The following is a 23,280-nucleotide window of genomic DNA, read 5'->3' as shown; positions in this document are numbered from 1 at the left end:
TGAAGTCTCTCCTCATCTCCCACAAAGCTGTGCATTCCACATTTCAGCCTATCATATGCTGCTCTCCAGCCCCTGCATTTTTAAGGAGATCAGAACTCTGTTGATATTTCATTTGTTTTCTGAAAGGACAGAGGGACGGGAGAGCAGGAGACACTCTGCGCATGTGTCTCTAATGGTTCTCTATTCCCTAGTGTCTAGTACTCTAGTTCTGACCAGAGCCCTATGATCCCTGGTCAAAATATGTGCACTGTAAAGGGAACAGGCTGCCATTTGGAAGGGAATACGGTGTCATTTGAAAGGGAATAGGCTGCCATTTGGAAGGGAATAGGCTGCCATTTGGAAGGGAATAGGATGCCATTTGGAAGGGAATAGGATGCCATTTGAAAGGGAATAGAGTGAAATTTGAAAGGGAATAGGTGCCATTTGGAAGGGAGTAGGTGCCATTTGGAAGGGAATAGGTGCCATTTGGAAGGGAATAGGATGCCATTTGGAAGGGAATATGATGCCATTTGAAAGGGAATAGAGTGAAATTTGAAAGGGAATAGGTGCCATTTGGAAGGGAATAGGTGCCATTTGGAAGGGAATAGGTGCCATTTGGAAGGGAGTAGGTGCCATTTGGAAGGGAATAGGTGCCATTTGGAAGGGAATAGGTGCCATTTGGAAGGGAATAGGATGCCATTTGGAAGGGAATAGAGTGAAATTTGAAAGGGAATAGGTGCCATTTGGAAGGGAATAGGATGCCATTTGGAAGGGAATAGAGTGAAATTTGAAAGGGAATAGGTGCCATTTGGAAGGGAATAGGTGTCATTTGGAAGGGAATAGGTGCCATTTGGAAGGGAATAGGTGCCATTTGGAAGGGAATAGGTGCCATTTGGAAGGGAATAAGGTGCCATTTGGAAGGGAATAGGTGCCATTTGGAAGAGAATAAGGTGCCATTTGGAAGGGAATAGGTGCCATTTGAAAGGGAATAGAGTGAAATTTGAAAGGGAATAGGTGCCATTTGGAAGGGAATAGGTGTCATTTGGAAGGGAATAGGTGCCATTTGGAAGGGAATAGGTGCCATTTGGAAGGGAATAGGTGCCATTTGGAAGGGAATAAGGTGCCATTTGGAAGGGAATAGGTGCCATTTGGAAGAGAATAAGGTGCCATTTGGAGGGGAATAGGTGCCATTTTGGGACGTAGCCACTAGGTAGAGGGGAACAGATAGAGAGTGGCCCAGGTGGATAATACATTAGACCACACTATGGTATAACACAAGCTATGCTGTCTCAATACATTAGACCACACTATAGTATAACACTAGCTCTGCTGTCTCAATACATTAGACCACACTATAGTATAACACAAGCTCTGCTGTCTCAATACATTAGACCACACTATAGTATAACACTAGCTCTGCTGTCTCAATACATTAGACCACACTATAGTATAACACTAGCTCTGCTGTCTCAATACATTAGACCACACTATAGTATAACACTAGCTCTGCTGTCTCAATACATTAGACCACACTATAGTATAACACTAGCTCTGCTGTCTCAATACATTAGACCACACTATAGTATAACACAAGCTCTGCTGTCTCAATACATTAGACCACACTATAGTATAACACAAGCTCTGCTGTCTCAATACATTAGACCACACTATAGTATAACACTAGCTCTGCTGTCTCAATACATTAGACCATGTCTTTGTATTTGTACTTTCTACAGGCTACACAGCAGCAGATGAAAGGTGAATGAGTAGAAAGGCTGTGTTAGTAAGGTAACATTATAAAGGCTGTGTTAGTAAGGTAACATTATAAAGGCTGTGTTAGTAAGAAAGATAACATTATAAAGGCTGTGTCAGAAAGAAAGATAACATTATAAAGGATGTGTTAGAAAGAAAGATAACATTATAAAGGCTGTGTTAGTAAGGTAACATTATAAAGGCTGTGTTAGTAAGAAAGATAACATTATAAAGGCTGTGTTAGTAAGGTAACATTATAAAGGCTGTGTTAGTAAGATAACATTATAAAGGCTGTGTTAGTAAGAAAGATAACATTATAAAGGCTGTGTTAGTAAGATAACATTATAAAGGCTGTGTTAGTAAGATAACATTATAAAGGCTGTGTTAGTAAGATAACATTATAAAGGCTGTGTTAGTAAGATAACATTATAAAGGCTGTGTTAGTAAGATAACATTATAAAGGCCATGTTAGTAAGATAACATTATAAAGGCTGTGTTAGTAAGATAACATTATAAAGGCTGTGTTAGTAAGATAACATTATAAAGGCTGTGTTAGTAAGATAACATTATAAAGGCTGTGTTAGAAAGAAAGATAACATTATAAAGGCTGTGTTAGTAAGATAACATTATAAAGGCTGTGTTAGTAAGATAACATTATAAAGGCTGTGCTAGTAAGATAACATTATAAAGGCTGTGTTAGAAAGATAACATTATAAAGGCTGTGTTAGCAAGATAACATTATAAAGGCTGTGTTAGCAAGATAACATTATAAAGGCTGTGTTAGCAAGATAACATTATAAAGACTCTGTTAGTAAGATAACATTATAAAGGCTGTGTTAGCAAGATAACATTATAAAGGCTGTGTTAGCAAGATAACATTATAAAGGCTGTGTTAGCAAGATAACATTATAAAGGCTGTGTTAGCAAGATAACATTATAAAGGCTGTGTTAGTAAGATAACATTATAAAGGCTGTGTCAGAAAGATAGCTAACATTATAAAGGCTGTGTTAGAAAGATAGCTAACATTATAAAGGCTGTGTTAGCAAGATAACATTATAAAGGCTGTGTCAGAAAGATAGCTAACATTATAAAGGCTGTGTTAGCAAGATAACATTATAAAGGCTGTGTTAGAAAGATAACATTATAAAGGCTGTGTTAGTAAGATAACATTATAAAGGTTGTTCGGTATGCAGGCCACACAGTCAGAGCCAGGGGAGCAGGGAGAGCCCAGAACCAGATCCATGCATGAGCACTCTTAGAAGCTCTGACAAACACGCACACACACGCAAGCATACACAGACACATACGTACGAGCATGACTGGAAGCACTCACAGGCATGGAGGCATGTATGCACACACACAAACTCTGGCACACACACACACACACACACACACACACACACACACACACACACACACACACACACACACACGCACGCACTGACACACACACACAGTTCTATTTGTGTGCAGCAGCAGCCCAGTGGGTTGTAGAGATCAGGGATTCCTCTCAGAGGAAGAGCACGTCATGTGACTAAGCTGATCTAACTGTAGACACGGGCTTTTGTCCAACTAGAGACTGCTGCAGCTCGATACACTATACCTCCCACCTAACTTAGGAAAGTAATGACTTCTTACCTCCACTTATAGACAACCAGAGGTAATATTAATACCAGAGCCATCATTAAACACCAGAGCCACAAATTATGATGTATAAACTTGATAAAATGGCATATTATATTACAACAAGGCTACATTTGGGTTTCCATGATACTCTGCTATGCCTCTCAATGCAGTCTGAAATAGTTTTCACTCCTTCTTTGTCACCTGGTGTCCTTTGTTAAACCTTTAGGACAACAGTTGATGTAAACAGTATAAATACGTTGCATTGATTGATTGATTACCTGAACCTCTGTCTGGGGGTCTGTCTCTCAGGGCTCTTACACAGGTGTCCGATGTAGTAGAGGGGGAAGAACAGGCAGTTCCAGGTGGTGGCGAACCAGGTGAGGGTGAATGGAGCGTCAAACTGGGTATCCAAAACAAATTACTTTAACATTTTTATTAACAGGTTTCATCTGGCACTCGCTAGCACTCAGTGGTGGATCGTGTCAATCTGAGTTTGTGTGTGTGTGTGTTTAGCATGCAACTTCGTCAGGTTCTTCACCTGCTTAAAGGTGAGCTTGGCCAGCTGGGTGGACCCCGCCCACGATGAGCACACACACATCACCATGGCAATGCCCCACAGCGCCTTCCGCACCTGTACGGCCGTGACTTTGATGCAGCAACGAAGTCTCCACCTCCCCGTAGCAGGCTCCGCCCCTGGCGCCCCGCCGTTTGCCGCCTGGCCGTCCGCTGTGCTGCCCACCACATTCTCTCTGGGACGGTCTTCTCCTGAGCACAAAGAAAACAGTAGTAAACTATGAGACCAGAGTAGAGATTTAGAGGAGTTGTCTACATCACTACAGTATGAGACCAGGGTAGTGATTTAGAAGAGTTGTCTACGTCACTACAATATGAGACCAGGGTTGTGATTTAGAAGAGTTGTCTATATCACTACAATATGAGACCAGGGTAGAGATTTAGAAGAGTTGTCTACAGCACTACAGTATCAGACCAGGGTAGAGATTTAGAAGAGTTGTCTACAGTACTACAGTATCGGACCAGGGTAGTGATTTAGAAGAGTTGTCTACAGCACTACAATATGAGACCAGGGTAGTGATTTAGAAGAGTTGTCTACGTCACTACAGTATGAGACCAGGGTAGTGATTTAGAAGAGTTGTCTACAGTACTATAGTATCGGACCAGGGTAGAGATTTAGAAGAGTTGTCTACATCACAAGTATTGGACCAGGGTAGTGATTTAGAAGAGTTGTCTACAGCACTACAGTATGAGACCAGGGTAGTGATTTAGAAGAGTTGTCTACATCACAAGTATCGGACCAGGGTAGAGATTTAGAAGAGTTGTCTACATCACTACAGTATGAGACCAGGGTAATGATTTAGAAGAGTTGTCTACAGCACTACAATATGAGACCAGGGTAGTGATTTAGAAGAGTTGTCTACGTCACTACAGTATGAGACCAGGGTAGTGATTTAGAAGAGTTGTCTACAGTACTACAGTATCGGACCAGGGTAGTGATTTAGAAGAGTTGTCTACAGCACTACAATATGAGACCAGGGTAGTGATTTAGAAGAGTTGTCTACGTCACTACAGTATGAGACCAGGGTAGTGATTTAGAAGAGTTGTCTACAGTACTACAGTATCGGACCAGGGTAGAGATTTAGAAGAGTTGTCTACATCACAAGTATCGGACCAGGGTAGTGATTTAGAAGAGTTGTCTACATCACTACAGTATGAGACCAGGGTAGTGATTTAGAAGAGTTGTCTACATCACAAGTATTGGACCAGGGTAGTGATTTAGAAGAGTTGTCTCCATCACTACAGTATGAGACCAGGGTAGTGATTTAGAAGAGTTGTCTACATCACTACAGTATGAGACCAGGGTAATGATTTAGAAGAGTTGTCTACAGCACTACAATATGAGACCAGAGTAGAGATTTAGAAGAGCTGTCTATAGCACTACCGCATGAGACCAGGGTAGAGATTTAGAAGAGTTGTCTACAGCACTACAATATGAGACCAGAGTAGAGATTTAGAAGAGTTGGCTACAGCACTACCGCATGAGACCAGGGTAGAGATTTAGAAGAGTTGTCTACAGCACTAGAATATGAGACCAGAGTAGAGATTTAGAAGAGTTGTCTACAGCACTACAATATGAGACCAGAGTAGATATTTAGAAGAGTTGTCTACAGCACTACAATATGAGACCAGGGTAGAGATTTAGAAGAGTTGTCTACAGCACTAGAATATGAGACCAGAGTAGAGATTTAGAAGAGTTGTCTACAGCACTACAATATGAGACCAGAGTAGAGATTTAGAAGAGTTGTCTACAGCACTACAATATGAGACCAGGGTAGAGATTTTCTGTGGAACTAGAATTATAATTAAAGGGGTCACATGGCATCAGAGACCCATAACTGCTGAATCCTACAGATGTTATAATATATTGAGATTACATTTTAAGAGACTGGAACGAATTGCAAAAATCGCTGAAGTTGGAGACTTTTATCTCCCTCACCAACTTCAAACATCTGCTATCTGAGCAGCTAACCGATCGCTGCAGCTGTACATAGTCTATTGGTAAATAGCCCACCCATTTTCACCTACCTCATCCCCATACTGTTTTTATTTATTTATTTTTATTTTTCTGCTCTTTTGCACACCAATATCTCTACCTGTACATAACCATCTGATCATTTATCACTCCAGTGTTAATCTGCATAATTGTAATTATTTGCCTACCTCATGCCTTTTGCACACAATGTATATATAGACTCCCCTTTTTTTCTACTGTGTTATTGACTTGTTAATTGTTTACTCCATGTGTAACTCTGTGTTGTCTGTTCACACTGCTATGCCTTATCTTGGCCAGGTCGCAGTTGCAAATGAGAACTTGTTCTCAACTAGCCTACCTGGTTAAATAAAGGTGAAATAAAAAAAAAAAAAAAAAAAGACAACTCTAAAACTGTATTGCATTTTTCAATTCAATAAGCTATTATGACTCTTCTATATCCATTATCCACACCGAATATTCGATAATCTGAAGTAGCCTAAGTCACTTTCAGTAGGTACAGGTCCTTCACACAATGTCAACACGTTCTTCATACAATAACCTATTACAGCTTACAGTATCTATGCCCACACAACACGTTTCATCCTCCACTGAATATTCCTTATGTCTATTTCAGGTCGTTTACAATTTAACTGAACTCGGACAAAATCTATTACACAAAATCTGGTGTTCGAGTGTGGCAGTGTGTGTGTGTGTCTGTCAGTCATTCTGCAGCCAAACAGAGGACAGGAGAGGGCAGGGGCTGATACCCAATCTGAGACGACTTTTACTCAGGAGTCCTTGCCTCTTGACTTACAATGACACACACACACACACACACACACACACACACACACACACACACACACACACACACACACACACACACACACACACACACACACACACAGAGAGAAACACACAGACAGAGAGACACACACACATCATTCATGTGTATACCATCATTGTCTGTCTGGGACATGTCAGGACTGACTTTGTTTGACTGTGACTTTGAAGAAGTGATTAATGTTTGAGAGAAAACTTGTGTGCAGACAAACAGTAGGTACTTGAAAACACACAGAGATTATTGGACATACTGGCTCTCTTCCTAGAGCCATACAAAAATACTACAGCATCACCAACAGGACAATAGCATCACCAACAGGACAATAGCATCACCAACAGGACAATAGCATCACCAACAGGACAATAGCATCACAAACAGGGCTATAGCATCACCAACAGGACAATAGCATCACCAACAGGGCAATAGCATCACCAACAGGACAATAGCATCACCAACAGGACAATAGCATCACAAACAGGGCTATAGCATCACCAACAGGACAATAGCATCACCAACAGGACAATAGCATCACAAACAGGACAATAGCATCACCAACAGGACAATAGCATCACAAACAGGGCTATAGCATCACCAACAGGACAATAGCATCACAAACAGGACAATAGCATCACCAACAGGACAATAGCATCACAAGCAGGGCTATAGCATCACCAACAGGACAATAGCATCACCAACAGGGCAATAGCATCACCAACAGGACAATAGCATCACCAACAGGACAATAGCATCACAAACAGGGCTATAGCATCACCAACAGGACAATAGCATCACCAACAGAACAATAGCATCACCAACAGGACAATAGCATCACCAACAGGACAATAGCATAACCAACAGGACAATAGCATCACCAACAGGATAATAGCATCACCAACAGGACAATAGCATCACCAACAGGACAATAGCATCACCAACAGGACAATAGCATCACAAACAGGGCTATAGCATCACCAACAGGACAATAGCATCACCAACAGGACAATAGCATCACCAACAGGACAATAGCATCACAAACAGGGCTATAGCATCACCAACAGGACAATAGCATCACCATCACCAACAGGACAATAGCATCACAAACAGGACAATAGCATCACCAACAGGACAATAGCATCACCAACAGGGCAATAGCATCACCAACAGGACAATAGCATCACCAACAGGACAATAGCATCACCAACAGGACAATAGCATCACAAGCAGGGCTATAGCATCACCAACAGGACAATAGCATCACCAACAGGGCAATAGCATCACCAACAGGACAATAGCATCACCAACAGGACAATAGCATCACAAACAGGGCTATAGCATCACCAACAGGACAATAGCATCACCAACAGAACAATAGCATCACCAACAGGACAATAGCATCACCAACTGGACAATAGCATAACCAACAGGACAATAGCATCACCAACAGGATAATAGCATCACCAACAGGACAATAGCATCACCAACAGGACAATAGCATCACCAACAGGACAATAGCATCACAAACAGGGCTATAGCATCACCAACAGGACAATAGCATCACCAACAGGACAATAGCATCACCAACAGGACAATAGCATCACAAACAGGGCTATAGCATCACCAACAAGACAATAGCATCACCATCACCAACAGGACAATAGCATCACAAACAGGACAATAGCATCACCAACAGGACAATAGCATCACAAACAGGGCTATACATCACCAACAGGACAATAGCATCACAAACAGGACAATAGCATCACCAACAGGACAATAGCATCACAAGCAGGGCTATAGCATCACCAACAGGATAATAGCATCACCAACAGGATAATAGCATCACCAACAGGACAATAGCATCACCAACAGGACAATAGCATCACCAACAGGACAACAGCATCACCAACAGAACAATAGCATCACCAACAGGACAATAGCATCACAAACAGGGCTCTAGCATCACCAACAGGACAATAGCATCACCAACAGGACAATAGCATCACCAACAGGGCAATAGCATCACCAACAGGGCTATAGCATCACAAACAGGGCTATACATCACCAACAGGACAATAGCATCACAAACAGGACAATAGCATCACCAACAGGACAATAGCATCACAAGCAGGGCTATAGCATCACCAACAGGACAATAGCATCACCAACAGGGCAATAGCATCACCAACAGGGCAATAGCATCACCAACAGGACAATAGCATCACCAACAGGACAATAGCATCACCAACAGGACAATAGCATCACCAACAGGACAATAGCATCATCAACAGGACAATAGCATCACAAACAGGGCTCTAGCATCACCAACAGGACAATAGCATCACCAACAGGGCTATAGCATCACCAACAGGGCTATAGCATCACCAACAGGGCTATAGCATCACCAACAGGGCTATAGCATCACCAACAGGGCTATAGCATCACCAACAGGGCTATAGCAAGCACCCAGAATAATAACATAATAACAACGAATCCAAAGATAATAGAACAAGACAAGATCCCTTATGGTTCACCATGTTACGTTGTTTCATGACCATAGCTATCATCTATCTGCATGGAGCACCTGCCTTCTCCGGCTTTTTGTGTGGCTTTGTCGCCATCACATTAACATGAGGGATTTCCCTAATGGTGTTTTCACTCTAAAGATAACGACGTGTGCTGTGTGTGTGTGTGTGTGTGTGTACCACAGGGAAGCTAATACCTACTCATCTCCAGCCGTTAGCTACAGAATATACTCCTCCTCATGCAGTCTTGGAAACACAAGAACATTATATAACTTCTGTCAAGGCAGCTTGAAACCAGGATTTACCTTCTCACTCATCACATGACCTATTGACTAATGGCAAAAGAAAAACCATTAGAAAGATACTGCAGTACTGTACCAACATTAGATACTCTAGTCATGTACTGTACATCTCTGTAACTCAATATTGAATCTGTATTCATGTGTGAAAAAGCCAATTATTAAGAATGTCAGTTCAAGTTTCAATAGGCCTTCGCCAGTGGCGGTCGGTGCTGTTTAAGATTAGGGAGGACAATTGTTTTATGAGCATGGCCCTATTTCTATTACAGCATATTGGATGATTGTCATTCATATTCCATTCACCCAGTCCATTCACCCAGACAAATTGGAGTAATCAAGGTGACAGACAGTGACACATTCAATAACACCTTGCACACTCTTGCCTGCATCTAGCTGATCTGGGGTGGAATCATTAGTCAACAGTTGGCAAATAAAGAGTTTCTATTGGACAAATTCAGGTAGGTCCCTGTTTCGTTCCATCGGTGGAATGAAATCACCCCTGATCACCCACACACACAGTTCACTTTCATTAACAGCCACATACAAACAGCATCATCACTTTACCCATTCCTACTGGCATCTCTACCTGCTCTCCTCCTCTCACCTTTTCCCTTCTCTTGTGGACTTCAGTGTACAACACAACAGCTGTCTGTGACCAGGCAACAAAAAAGATTCCAAGCCAAACCTTCATATCATAAATGTCACCATATTAGCTTGCGTCATAGTCAACATACAGTAGCTACTAGAACTAGTGCGTTAGTAAACGCGCTACAATCATGCAGAACAGTGTGCAGCAAGCAGTTTAGCAGTTACACCAGCGGGCCCAGGTGGCAATAAATTAATAAAACCGAAAGTTTACCTTGACTTGGAAGTGCTCCAGTGTTGGATAGCCTTAATCTGCTAGCTAACATAAATAGCATTCCTCTCAGTTTGAGCCGGGTGTTTGAGGTTAAATTAGCTAGCTGCAAAGTGAAAGTTAAAAAATACAGTGAAATATAGCTAGCTTTCTCTCGCTCTCTGCTGCTTCGCCTTCATTTTTGAAGAAATTAAGTTAAAAACTGTTCAATTATTGTATTTTTTTCTCTTTGAGTCAACTACTCACCACATGTTATGCACTGCAGTGCTAGCTAGCTGTAGGTTATGATTTCAGTACTAGATTCATCCTTTGGTTCTTCGATTGGGTGGACAAAATGTGGGGCAGCCGAAGAACCCTTTTATAACCTTTTTTCTGGTGTGAAATTTAATCTCAAATCAATACTGTTTGCAATTAACAGTGACACAAAACTGTTGCCCTCTGAGAAGAGGATCAAAATATATTCTTCATAACGTAGGACAGCTGCAAGGTCTGTCAAACTATAATCTTGTTGTAGGTCTTATACTGCTTTTAGAAAGGCTCCTACATTCATTTATGTCCTGTTTTGCATATTTAATATTACATCCAAGAAAACAGTATGAGTCCACATCTGTCACAACAGTATGAGTCTGCATCTGTCACAACAGTATGAGTCTGCATCTGTCACAACAGTATGAGTCTGCATCTGTCACAACAGTATGACAGCATGATCCATAATTCACTGCATGAAAAGGCACAACATTCCAGTGCAAGATTCCGAAAACATACAATTTCTGGAAATGTGCGGAAATGTGCGGTCATGTGTCCAGCTGTGTTTATCGTCCCGTTTATCTCCGATAAGGAACAGGTCATGTGCGTGGATGTACACGGATGTGTATATGTCTGGTAATGAATCCCAAGAAACAAGCAAACCCGTCCACACACTTACCAGGACAGGTCTTGAAAGGCCAGTGCCTTTGACGTCAGTTGCATTAAATCTCGGTCCGCAGGTTGAGCATGCTTATTCACCCCACCGAATGCTAATGCTAGTCATTGCTAGCTTGCTGTAGTGACTGTCACTGGTATATTAAAAGCACAATTTATTATTACATTAATTTATTACAGTGAATTATGAATGAATGAATGAATAAATTACTTTGAATGATTTTTATTTTGAATTTCACACATCTTCAGGAGTAATATTCAAGCACCACTTTTCCCAGCGCTTGGCCCAGAGCGAGCCTTCATTTGGGTTACTGTTTTTCTATAGCGTTGAGGGGTCCGTGGGATCTAGGTTGCCTTGATGAAAACTCCCCAGACATGATCCGTGTGGTGTGGCTCAACCAAGTAGCTCTGGTCCCTCTCCAAGCGGCTCTGTAGTAGTTGACAAAGCCACACTGGTTTGTCATGTTGCAGGCCATCCTCTGCATTGCTAATCAGGTCAACATTAGCTCACATCCAAATGTCTCTCTCATCCTCTGCAAGCACTCTCCACCGTGCAGCTAGAAGCAAAACACAAAGAAAACATTAGAACACAGTAAACAAATGCATCAGACTCAAGCAATGCATATTCATACAATTCAAGTCTGAACTTCACTTTAAAGCCTCACCAAACCCAGATTGAGAGATATTCAAGGGGAATTCCAACCTTTGACATTTATCATTCTTACCTTGATTGTAGTTTTTGATATCTTATGAAATTATTGGACTATTGTGAAAATAGTCCAAAACCAAAAAAGTGTTAAGCAAAATCAAAATATATTTGATTATTCAAACTAGTCACCCTTTGCCTTGATGATAGCTTTGCACACTTTTGGCATTCTCTCCACCAGCTTTATGAGGTACCTGGAATGCATTTGGGCTCCCGAGTGGTGCAGTGGTTTAAGGCACTGCATTTCAGTGCAAGAGGTGTCAGTACCTGGTTCAAATCAAGGCTGTATCACATCTGGCTGTGATTGTGAGTCCCATAGGATGGTGCACAATTGGCCCAGCGTCACTGGGGTTTGGCTGGTGTAGGCTGTCATTGTAAATAAGAATTTGTTCTTAACTGACTTGCCTAGTTTGATAAAGGTTCATTTAAAAATATATATTAACAGGTGTGCCTTGTTCATTTGTGGATTATTTTTAACCTATAATATATTAAAGCCAATCAGTTGTGTTGTGACAAGGTAGGGGTGGTATACAGAAGATAGCCCTATTTGGTAAAAGACCAAGTCCATATTATGGCAAAAACAGCTCAAATAAGCAAAGAGAAACAACAGTCCATCAATACTTTAAGACATGAAGGTCAGTCAATCTGGAAAATTTCACGAACTTTGAAAGTTTCTTCAAGTGCAGTCGCAAAAACCATCAAGCGCTATGATGAAACTAGCACTCATGAGGACCGCCACAGGAAAGGACGACCCAGAGTTACCTCTGCTACAGAGGATAAGTTCATTAGAGTTAACTGCACGTCAGATTGGAGTCCAAATAAATGCTTCACAGAGTTCAAGTAACAGACACATCTCAACATCAACTGTTCAGAGGAGACTGCAGGAATCAGGCCTTCCTGGTTGAATTGCTGCAAAGAAACCACTACTAAAGGACACCAATAAGAAGAAGAGACTTGCTTGGGCCAAGAAACACGAGCAACGGACATTAGACCGATGGAAATCTGTCCTTTGGTCTGATGAGTCCAAATTTGAGATTTTTGGTTCCAACCACTATTCATGAGTGGTTCCCAGCGTGAAGCATGGAGGTGGACGTGTGATGGTGTGGGGGTGCTTTCCTGGTGACAGTTTCCTGGTGCTTTCCTGGTGTCTGTGATTCATTTAGAATTCAAAGCACACTTTACCAGCATGGCTACCACAGCATTCTGTAGCAATACGCCATCACATTTTATTTGCGCTTAGTGGGACTATAATTTATTTTTCAACAGGACAATGACCCAACACACCTCCAGGCTGTGTAAGGGCTATTTAACCAAGACGGAGAGTGATGGAGTGCTGCATCAGATGACCTGGCCTCCACAATCACCCGAACTCAACCCAATTGAAATGGTTTGGGATGAGTTGGACCACAGAGTGAAGGAAAAGCAGCCAACAAGTGCTCAGCATATGTGGGAACTCCTTCAAGACTGTTGGAAAAGCATTCCTCATGAAGCTGGTTGAGAGAATGCCAAGAGTGTGCAAAACTGTCACCAGGGCAAAGGGTGGCTACTTTGAAGAATCTAAAATATATTTTGATTTGTTTAACACTTTTTTGGTTACTACATTATTCCATATGTGTTATTTCATAGTTTTGATGTCTTCACTATCACTCTACAATGTAGCAAATAGTAAAAATAAAGAAACATTCTTGAAAGAGTAGGTGTGTCCAAACTTTTGACTGGTAGTGTACGCCCACAAACACCTACCCAATAGTCATTATAATCAAACGAGATATGCAACAAGTTGTGCATGTGATACTGTCAGTGCGCAGAGCTACAGGCACGGACAGGAAACAGAATTTGTGCCAAAACGTGTACCTGGCTCATGATTACTGTTATTTTAACCGAATAAAAGTCAACGCAGTTCTGGTATAGAGGCAATTAGCGTTTAATTGCACAATGGGGGCTATAGCAGCCACTCTAGACCAGATGATTAATAGAACTACAGGGCTATATCAGCCACTCTAGACCAGGTGATTAATAGATCTACAGGGCTATATCAGCCACTCTAGACCAGGTGATTAATGGAACTACAGGGTTATATCAGCCACTCTAGACAGGGGATTAATAGAACTACAGGGTTATATCAGCCACTCTAGACAGGTGATTAATATAACTACAGGGTTATATCAGCCACTCTAGACCAGGTGATTAATGGAACTACAGGGCTATATCAGCCACTCTAGACCAGGTGATTAATATAAATACAGGGTTATATCAGCCACTCTAGACCAGGTGATTAATGGAACTACAGGGTTATATCAGCCACTCTAGACAGGTGGTTGGAATTCAATGCCTGTTTTCATTCTACTCTTCTAGACTTAAATATATAACTTGAAATATGTAATAGGGCCATGTGTGACCATTGTATTCCAAGGACCAGGAGTAATACAGGACCAGGAGTAATACAGAACCAGGAGTAATACAGGACCAGGAGTAACACAGAACCAGGAGTAATACAGGACCAGGAATTATACAGGACCAGGAGTAACACAGAACCAGGAGTAATACAGGACCAGGAGTAATACAGGACCAGGAGTAATACAGAACCAGGAGTAATACAGGACCAGGAGTAACACAGAACCAGGAGTAATACAGGACCAGGAGTAACACAGAACCAGGAGTAATACAGGACCAGGAATTATACAGGACCAGGAGTAATACAGGACCAGGAGTAATACAGGACCAGGAGTAATACAGAACCAGGAGTAATACAGGACCAGCAGTAATACAGGACCAGGAATAATACAGGACCAGGAGTTATACAGGACCAGGAGTAATACAGGACCAGGAGTAATACAGGACCAGCAGTAATACAGCACCAGCAGTAATACAGGACCAGCAGTAATACAGGACCAGGAGTAATACAGGACCAGGAGTAATACAGGACAAGGAGTAATACAGGACCAGCAGTAATACAGGGCCAGGAGTAATACAGGGCCAGCAGTAATACAGGACCAGGAGTAATACAGGACCAGGAGTAATACAGGACCAGCAGTAATACAGGACCAGGAGTAATACAGGGCCAGGAGTAATACAGGACCATTGTTTTCCACGGACCAGGAGTAATACAGGACCAGGAGTAATACAGGACCAGGAGTAATACAGGACCAGCAGTAATACAGGACCAGGAGTAATACAGGACCAGCAGTAATACAGAACCAGGAGTAATACAGGACCAGGAGTAATACAGGACCATTGTTTTCCACGGACCAGGAGTAATACAGGACCAGGAGTAATACAGGACCAGGAGTAATACAGGACCAGCAGTAATACAGGACCAGGAGTAATACAGGACCAGGAGTAATACAGGACCAGCAGTAATACAGGACCAGGAGTAATACAGGACCAGGAGTAATACAGGACCATTGTTTTCCACGGACCAGGAGTAATACAGGACCAGGAGTAATACAGGACCAGGAGTAATACAGGACCAGCAGTAATACAGGACCAGGAGTAATACAGGACCAGGAGTAATACAGGACAAGGAGTAATACAGGACCAGCAGTAATACAGGGCCAGGAGTAATACAGGACCAGCAGTAATACAGGACCAGGAGTAATACAGGACCAGGAGTAATACAGGACCAGCAGTAATACAGGACCAGGAGTAATACAGGACCAGGAGTAATACAGGACCATTGTTTTCCACGGACCAGGAGTAATACAGGACCAGGAGTAATACAGGACCAGGAGTAATACAGGACCAGGAGTAATACAGGACCAGGAGTAATACAGGACCAGCAGTAATACAGGACCAGGAGTAATACAGGACCAGGAGTAATACAGGACCAGCAGTAATACAGGACCAGGAGTAATACAGGACCAGCAGTAATACAGGACCAGCAGTAATACATGACCAGGAGTAATACAGGACCAGGAGTAATACAGGACCAGGAGTAATACAGGACCAGCAGTAATACAGGACCAGGAGTAATACAGGACCAGCAGTAATACAGCACCAGCAGTAATACAGGACCAGGAGTAATACAGGACCAGGAGTAATACAGGACCAGCAGTAATACAGGACCAGGAGTAATACAGGACCAGGAGTAATACAGGACCAGCAGTAATACATGACCAGGAGTAATACAGGACCAGGAGTAATACAGGACCGTTGTATTCCACGGACCAGCAGTAATACAGGACCAGGAGTAATACAGGACCAGGAGTAATACAGAACCAGGAGTAATACAGGACCAGGAGTAATACAGGACCAGGAGTAATACAGGACCAGCAGTAATACAGGACCAGGAATAATACAGGACCAGGAGTTATACAGGACCAGGAGTAATACAGGACCAGGAGTAATACAGGACCAGGAATAATACAGGACCAGCAGTAATACAGGACCAGCAGTAATACAGGACCAGGAGTAATACAGGACCAGGAGTAATACAGGACCAGCAGTAATACAGGACCAGCAGTAATACAGGACCAGGAGTAATACAGGACCAGGAGTAATACAGGACCAGGAGTAATACAGGACCATTGTATTCCACGGACCAGGAGTAATACAGGACCAGGAGTAATACAGGACCATTGTATTCCACGGACCAGGAGTAATACAGGACCAGCAGTAATACAGGACCAGGAGTAATACAGGACCAGGAGTAATACAGGACCAGGAGTAATACAGGACCGTTGTATTCCACGGACCAGCAGTAATACAGGACCAGGAGTAATACAGGACCAGGGGTAATACAGGACCAGGAATAATACAGGACCAGGAGTAATTCAGGACCAGCAGTAATACAGGACCAGGAATAATACAGGACCAGCAGTAATACAGGACCAGCAGTAATACAGGACCAGGAGTAATACAGGACCAGGAGTAATACAGGACCAGCAGTAATACAGGACCAGGAATAATACAGGACCAGCAGTAATACAGGACCAGCAGTAATACAGGACCAGGAGTAATACAGGACCAGGAGTAATACAGGACCAGGAGTAATACAGGACCAGCAGTAATACAGGACCAGCAGTAATACAGGACCAGGAGTAATACAGGGCCAGGAGTAATACAGGACCAGGAGTAATACAGGACCAGGAATAATACAGGACCAGCAGTAATACAGGACCAGCAGTAATACAGGACCAGGAGTAATACAGGACCAGGAGTAATACAGGACCAGCAGTAATACAGGACCAGGAATAATACAGGACCAGCAGTAATACAGGACCAGCAGTAATACAGGACCAGGAGTAATACAGGACCAGGAGTAATACAGGACCAGGAGTAATACAGGACCAGGAGTAATACAGGACCAGCAGTAATACAGGACCAGCAGTAATACAGGACCAGGAGTAATACAGGGCCAGGAGTAATACAGGACCAGGAGTAATACAGGACCAGGAGTAATACAGGACCAGCAGTAATACAGGACCAGGAGTAATACAGGACCAGGAGTAATACAGGACCAGCAGTAATACAGGACCAGCAGTAATACAGGACCAGGAGTAATACAGGACCAGGAGTAATACAGGACCAGCAGTAATACAGGACCAGGAGTAATACAGGACCAGGAGTAATACAGGACCATTGTTTTCCACGGACCAGGAGTAATACAGGACCAGGAGTAATACAGGACCAGGAGTAATACAGGACCAGGAGTAATACAGGACCAGCAGTAATACAGGACCAGGAGTAATACAGGACCAGGAGTAATACAGGACCAGCAGTAATACAGGACCAGGAGTAATACAGGACCAGCAGTAATACAGGACCAGCAGTAATACATGACCAGGAGTAATACAGGACCAGGAGTAATACAGGACCAGGAGTAATACAGGACCAGCAGTAATACAGGACCAGGAGTAATACAGGACCAGCAGTAATACAGCACCAGCAGTAATACAGGACCAGGAGTAATACAGGACCAGGAGTAATACAGGACCAGCAGTAATACAGGACCAGGAGTAATACAGGACCAGGAGTAATACAGGACCAGCAGTAATACATGACCAGGAGTAATACAGGACCAGGAGTAATACAGGACCGTTGTATTCCACGGACCAGCAGTAATACAGGACCAGGAGTAATACAGGACCAGGAGTAATACAGAACCAGGAGTAATACAGGACCAGGAGTAATACAGGACCAGGAGTAATACAGGACCAGCAGTAATACAGGACCAGGAATAATACAGGACCAGGAGTTATACAGGACCAGGAGTAATACAGGACCAGGAGTAATACAGGACCAGGAATAATACAGGACCAGCAGTAATACAGGACCAGCAGTAATACAGGACCAGGAGTAATACAGGACCAGGAGTAATACAGGACCAGCAGTAATACAGGACCAGCAGTAATACAGGACCAGGAGTAATACAGGACCAGGAGTAATACAGGACCAGGAGTAATACAGGACCATTGTATTCCACGGACCAGGAGTAATACAGGACCAGGAGTAATACAGGACCATTGTATTCCACGGACCAGGAGTAATACAGGACCAGCAGTAATACAGGACCAGGAGTAATACAGGACCAGGAGTAATACAGGACCAGGAGTAATACAGGACCGTTGTATTCCACGGACCAGCAGTAATACAGGACCAGGAGTAATACAGGACCAGGGGTAATACAGGACCAGGAATAATACAGGACCAGGAGTAATTCAGGACCAGCAGTAATACAGGACCAGGAATAATACAGGACCAGCAGTAATACAGGACCAGCAGTAATACAGGACCAGGAGTAATACAGGACCAGGAGTAATACAGGACCAGCAGTAATACAGGACCAGGAATAATACAGGACCAGCAGTAATACAGGACCAGCAGTAATACAGGACCAGGAGTAATACAGGACCAGGAGTAATACAGGACCAGGAGTAATACAGGACCAGGAGTAATACAGGACCAGCAGTAATACAGGACCAGCAGTAATACAGGACCAGGAGTAATACAGGGCCAGGAGTAATACAGGACCAGGAGTAATACAGGACCAGGAATAATACAGGACCAGCAGTAATACAGGACCAGCAGTAATACAGGACCAGGAGTAATACAGGACCAGGAGTAATACAGGACCAGCAGTAATACAGGACCAGGAATAATACAGGACCAGCAGTAATACAGGACCAGCAGTAATACAGGACCAGGAGTAATACAGGACCAGGAGTAATACAGGACCAGGAGTAATACAGGACCAGGAGTAATACAGGACCAGCAGTAATACAGGACCAGCAGTAATACAGGACCAGGAGTAATACAGGGCCAGGAGTAATACAGGACCAGGAGTAATACAGGACCAGGAGTAATACAGGACCAGCAGTAATACAGGACCAGGAGTAATACAGGACCAGGAGTAATACAGGACCAGCAGTAATACAGGACCAGCAGTAATACAGGACCAGGAGTAATACAGGACTAATAAACCTCGGATGCTGCTTGTTGAAAAAGTCTTACTCGTTTTCTCCTCTGGTGAACCTGCATGTTTCTCTCAGATTGTGTACCCTGTGTTCTCAGGTAAACCTGAGAGATACGTCCACCTCATGGTAATAAGGGGCAGGTAGCCTAGTGGTTAGAGTGTTGGGACAGTAACCGAAAAGTTGCTGGATTGAATCCCACAGCTGACTAGGTAAAAATCTGTTGTTCTTCCCTTGAATAAGACAGTTAACCCACTGTTCCCTGGTAGGCTGTCATTCTAAATAAGGATTTGTTCTTAACTGACTTGCCTGGTTAAATTTTAAAAAACTGCAATGAATACAAGGTTCATTTAATGTTGTTTTGGTGGCTAGGCCACCCATGCAGTGCCTTGCTATCAAATGTATAAAGAACATTAAACATACCTTAAGAGAGTATCACTCTTTTTCAGAGTTTGAATGAACACCTTATAGAAGATTAAGTACAACGTTTAACCATTCTAGATCCCTGGTGAAAATAAAACATACCTCTGATGACATGCAGGGACGTGTCCGTGTTCCGTGACATCTCCCTCATTAAGAAAGAGCACAGACATGTTGTGTGGGGAGGTACATCTTCGTGTGTAAAAGAGAATGCAAAACTATTACATTTGTGTAGCTTAAAAACCTCTTAAGGATCTCTACAGATCGGTGTCCCACCCGGGACGGTTGAGCTAAGGTGAATAACGTTGTAAGTAACAAGAACATTTCCCAGGACATAGACATATCTGATATGGGCAGAAAGCTTAAATTCTTGTTAATCTAACGGTCCAATTTACAGTAGCTATTACAATGAAAACATACCATGCTATTGTTTGAGGAGAGTGCACAGTTATATACTTGAAAATGTATATATCGACCAATTATGCACACTTGGGCAGACTTGATAGAACATTTTGAACAGAAATACAATGGTTCATTGGATCAGTCTAAAACGTTGCACAAACACTGCTGCCATCTAGTGGCCAAAATCTAAATTGCTCCTGGAGTCCTAAGTCAGTTAATGGCCTTTCTCTTGCATTTCAAAGATGATGGGAAAAAGAAGAAAAAAAACTAATGTGTTATATCCTCCTACATTCATTTCACATTTCACATTTCCACAAACTTCAAAGTGTTTCCTTTCAAATGGTATACGAATATGCAAATCCTTGCTTCAGGTCCTGACCTACAGGCAGTTAGATTTGGGTATGTCATTTCAGGCGAAAATGGAAGAAAACGGTCCAATCCTTTCACCCAGAAAATATACCTCTCTGTTGATATCACATACATTATCAAGCATTTCACACATTATTATCCAGATACTGACTGTTAGCACTTGATGGTCTATAGCAGCTTCCCACAAGAATGGGCTTCAGGTGAGGCAGATGAACCTGTAGCCATATTACTTCAACAGTATTTAACATGAGATCCTCTCTAAGTTTTACAGGAATATGGCTCTGAATATAGACCTCAACACCGCCCCCATTGGCACTTCTGTCTTTTCTGTACATGTTATAACCAAGAAATTTGGCTTGTCACCAAAAGCACTCACAAACTTCTACAGATGCACAATCGAGAGCATCCTGGCGGGCTGTATCACCGCCTGGTACGGCAACTGCTCCGCCCTCAACCGTAAGGCTCTCCAAAGGGTAGTGAGGTCTGCACAACGCATCACCGGGGGCAAACTACCTGCCCTCCAGGACACCTACACCACCCGATGTCACAGGAAGGCCATAAAGATCATCAAGGACATCAACCACCCGAGCCACTGCCTGTTCACCCCGCTATCATCCAGAAGGCGAGGTCAGTACAGGTGCATCAAAGCTGGGACCGAGAGACTGAAAAACAGCTTCTATCTCAAGGCCATCAGACTGTTAAACAGCCACCACTAACATTGAGTGGCTGTCGCCAACACACTGACACTGACTCAACTCCAGCCACTTTAATAATGGGAAATGATGTAAATATATCACTAGCCACTTTAAACAATGCTACCTTATATAATGTTACTTACCCTACATTATTCATCTCATATGCATACGTATATACTGTACTCTATATCATCGACTGTATCCTTATGTAATACATGTATCACTAGCCACTTTAACTATGCCACTTTGTTTACATACTCATCTCATATGTATATACTGTACTCGATACCATCTACTGTATCTTGCCTATGCTGCTCTGTACCATCACTCATTCATATATCCTTATGTACATATTCTTTATCCCCTCACACTGTGTACAAGACAGTAGTTTTGGAATTGTTAGTTCGATTACTTGTTGGTTATTACTGCATTGTCGGAACTAGAAGCACAAGCATTTCGCTACACTCGCATTAACATCTGCTAACCATGTGTATGTGACAAATAAAATTTGATTTGATTTTGATTTGATTTAACCATGTATTGCTACCACTGTATTATCAAAGGTATCTAAGTGAGTTTCAGAAATAGCTTAATTTGGGAAGGGTATCTAAGGCGGCTTAATTTGGGACTCTAGAATAGTAGACCATGTCAGCTGTCAGCCATATTGAGTGTACCCATGACGGTGCAGACAAACTGCCCCTCAAATAGTCTGAAGGGCTTTGCCAATTCCAGTACGCTGATTCTATTGATATGTCTGAGATACTTTCATTTAAGAAGTGACTCTTTCCTTACTGTTCCACTCAGCATCTGAGTGAGTGAGTGAGTGAGTGAGTGAGTGAGTGAGTGAGTGAGTGAGTGAGTGAGTGAGTGAGAGAGAGAGAGAGAGAGAGTGAGAGAGAGATAGAGAGAGAGAGAGAGAGAAAGAGAGAGAGAAATGTCTACTGTTTGCTGATGACCTGGTGCTTCGGTCCCCAACCAAGGAGGGCCTACAGCAGCACCTAGATCTTCTGCACAGATTCTGCCAAACCTGGGTCCTGACAGTAAATTTCAGTAAGACCAAAGTAATGGTGTTCCAAAAAAGGTCCAGTCGCCAGGACCACAAATACAACAAATATCTAAACACCGTTACCCTAGAGCACACAAAAAAACTATATGTACCGTGGCCTAAACATCAGCGGCACAGGTAACTTCCACAAAGCTGTGAACGATCTGCGAGACAAGGCAAAAAGGGCTTTCTATGCCATCAAAAGGAACATAAAATTCGACATACCAATTAGGATCTGGCTAAAAATACTTGAATCAGTTATAGAACCCATGGCCCTTTATGGTTATGAGGTCTGGGGTCCGCTCACCAACCAAGAATTCACAAAATGGGACAATCCCCAAATTGAGACTCTGCATGCAGAATTCTGCAAAAATGTCCTCTGTGTACAACGTAGAACACCAAATAATGCACGCAGAATCCAGAAAAGAGCTGTTAAATTCTACAACCACCTAAAAGGAAGCGATTCCCAAACCTTCCATAACAAAGCTATCACCTACAGAGAGACGAACCTGGAGAAGAGTCCCCTAAGCAAGCTGGTCCTGGGGCTCTGTTCAGAAACACAAACAGACACCACAGAGCCCCAGGACAGCAGCACAATTAGACCCAACCAAATCAAGAGAAAACACATTGGAAAAAATTTACAAAAAAACAGAGAAAACTAGAATGCTATGTGGCCCTAAACAGAGAGTACCTAGAGGCAGAATACCTGACCACTGTGACTGACCAAACTTAAGGAAAGCTTAGGCTATGTACAGACTCAGTGAGCATAGCCTTGCTATTGAGAAAGGCCGCCGTAGGCAGACCTGGCTCTCAAGAGAAGACAGGCTATGTGCACACTGCCCACAAAATGAGATGGAAACTGAGCTGCACTTCCTAACCTCCT

General features: G+C 42.7%; 1 protein-coding gene across 4 annotated transcripts in view; it reads right to left on the bottom strand.

Moving 5' to 3' along the window:
* The window catches only part of LOC110531368 (solute carrier family 35 member F3), a 211,658-nt gene that overhangs the window by 40,085 nt on the left and 148,293 nt on the right, over window positions 1–23,280 (bottom strand). For all 4 annotated transcript variants that reach the window (XR_016497766.1, XR_016497767.1, XM_090243282.1 and 1 more), the window contains 2 exons: window positions 3,897–4,123; window positions 3,637–3,758 (listed from right to left, as the gene is read on the bottom strand). Coding sequence is in view for 2 of the 4 variants with exons in the window: in XM_090243282.1 (XP_090099408.1) it covers window positions 3,637–3,758; window positions 3,897–4,123 (349 nt within the window). In the remaining 2 variants the exon portion in view is untranslated. The remainder of the gene's footprint in view (window positions 1–3,636; window positions 3,759–3,896; window positions 4,124–23,280) is intronic.

Source organism: Oncorhynchus mykiss, chromosome 1, assembly GCF_057628025.1.
Source record: "Oncorhynchus mykiss isolate SJ-2025 chromosome 1, ASM5762802v1, whole genome shotgun sequence".
Lineage (NCBI taxonomy): Eukaryota > Metazoa > Chordata > Actinopteri > Salmoniformes > Salmonidae > Oncorhynchus > Oncorhynchus mykiss.
Note: the sequence above shows the minus strand (reverse complement) of the source record. Positions and strands in the feature narration are given on the sequence as shown.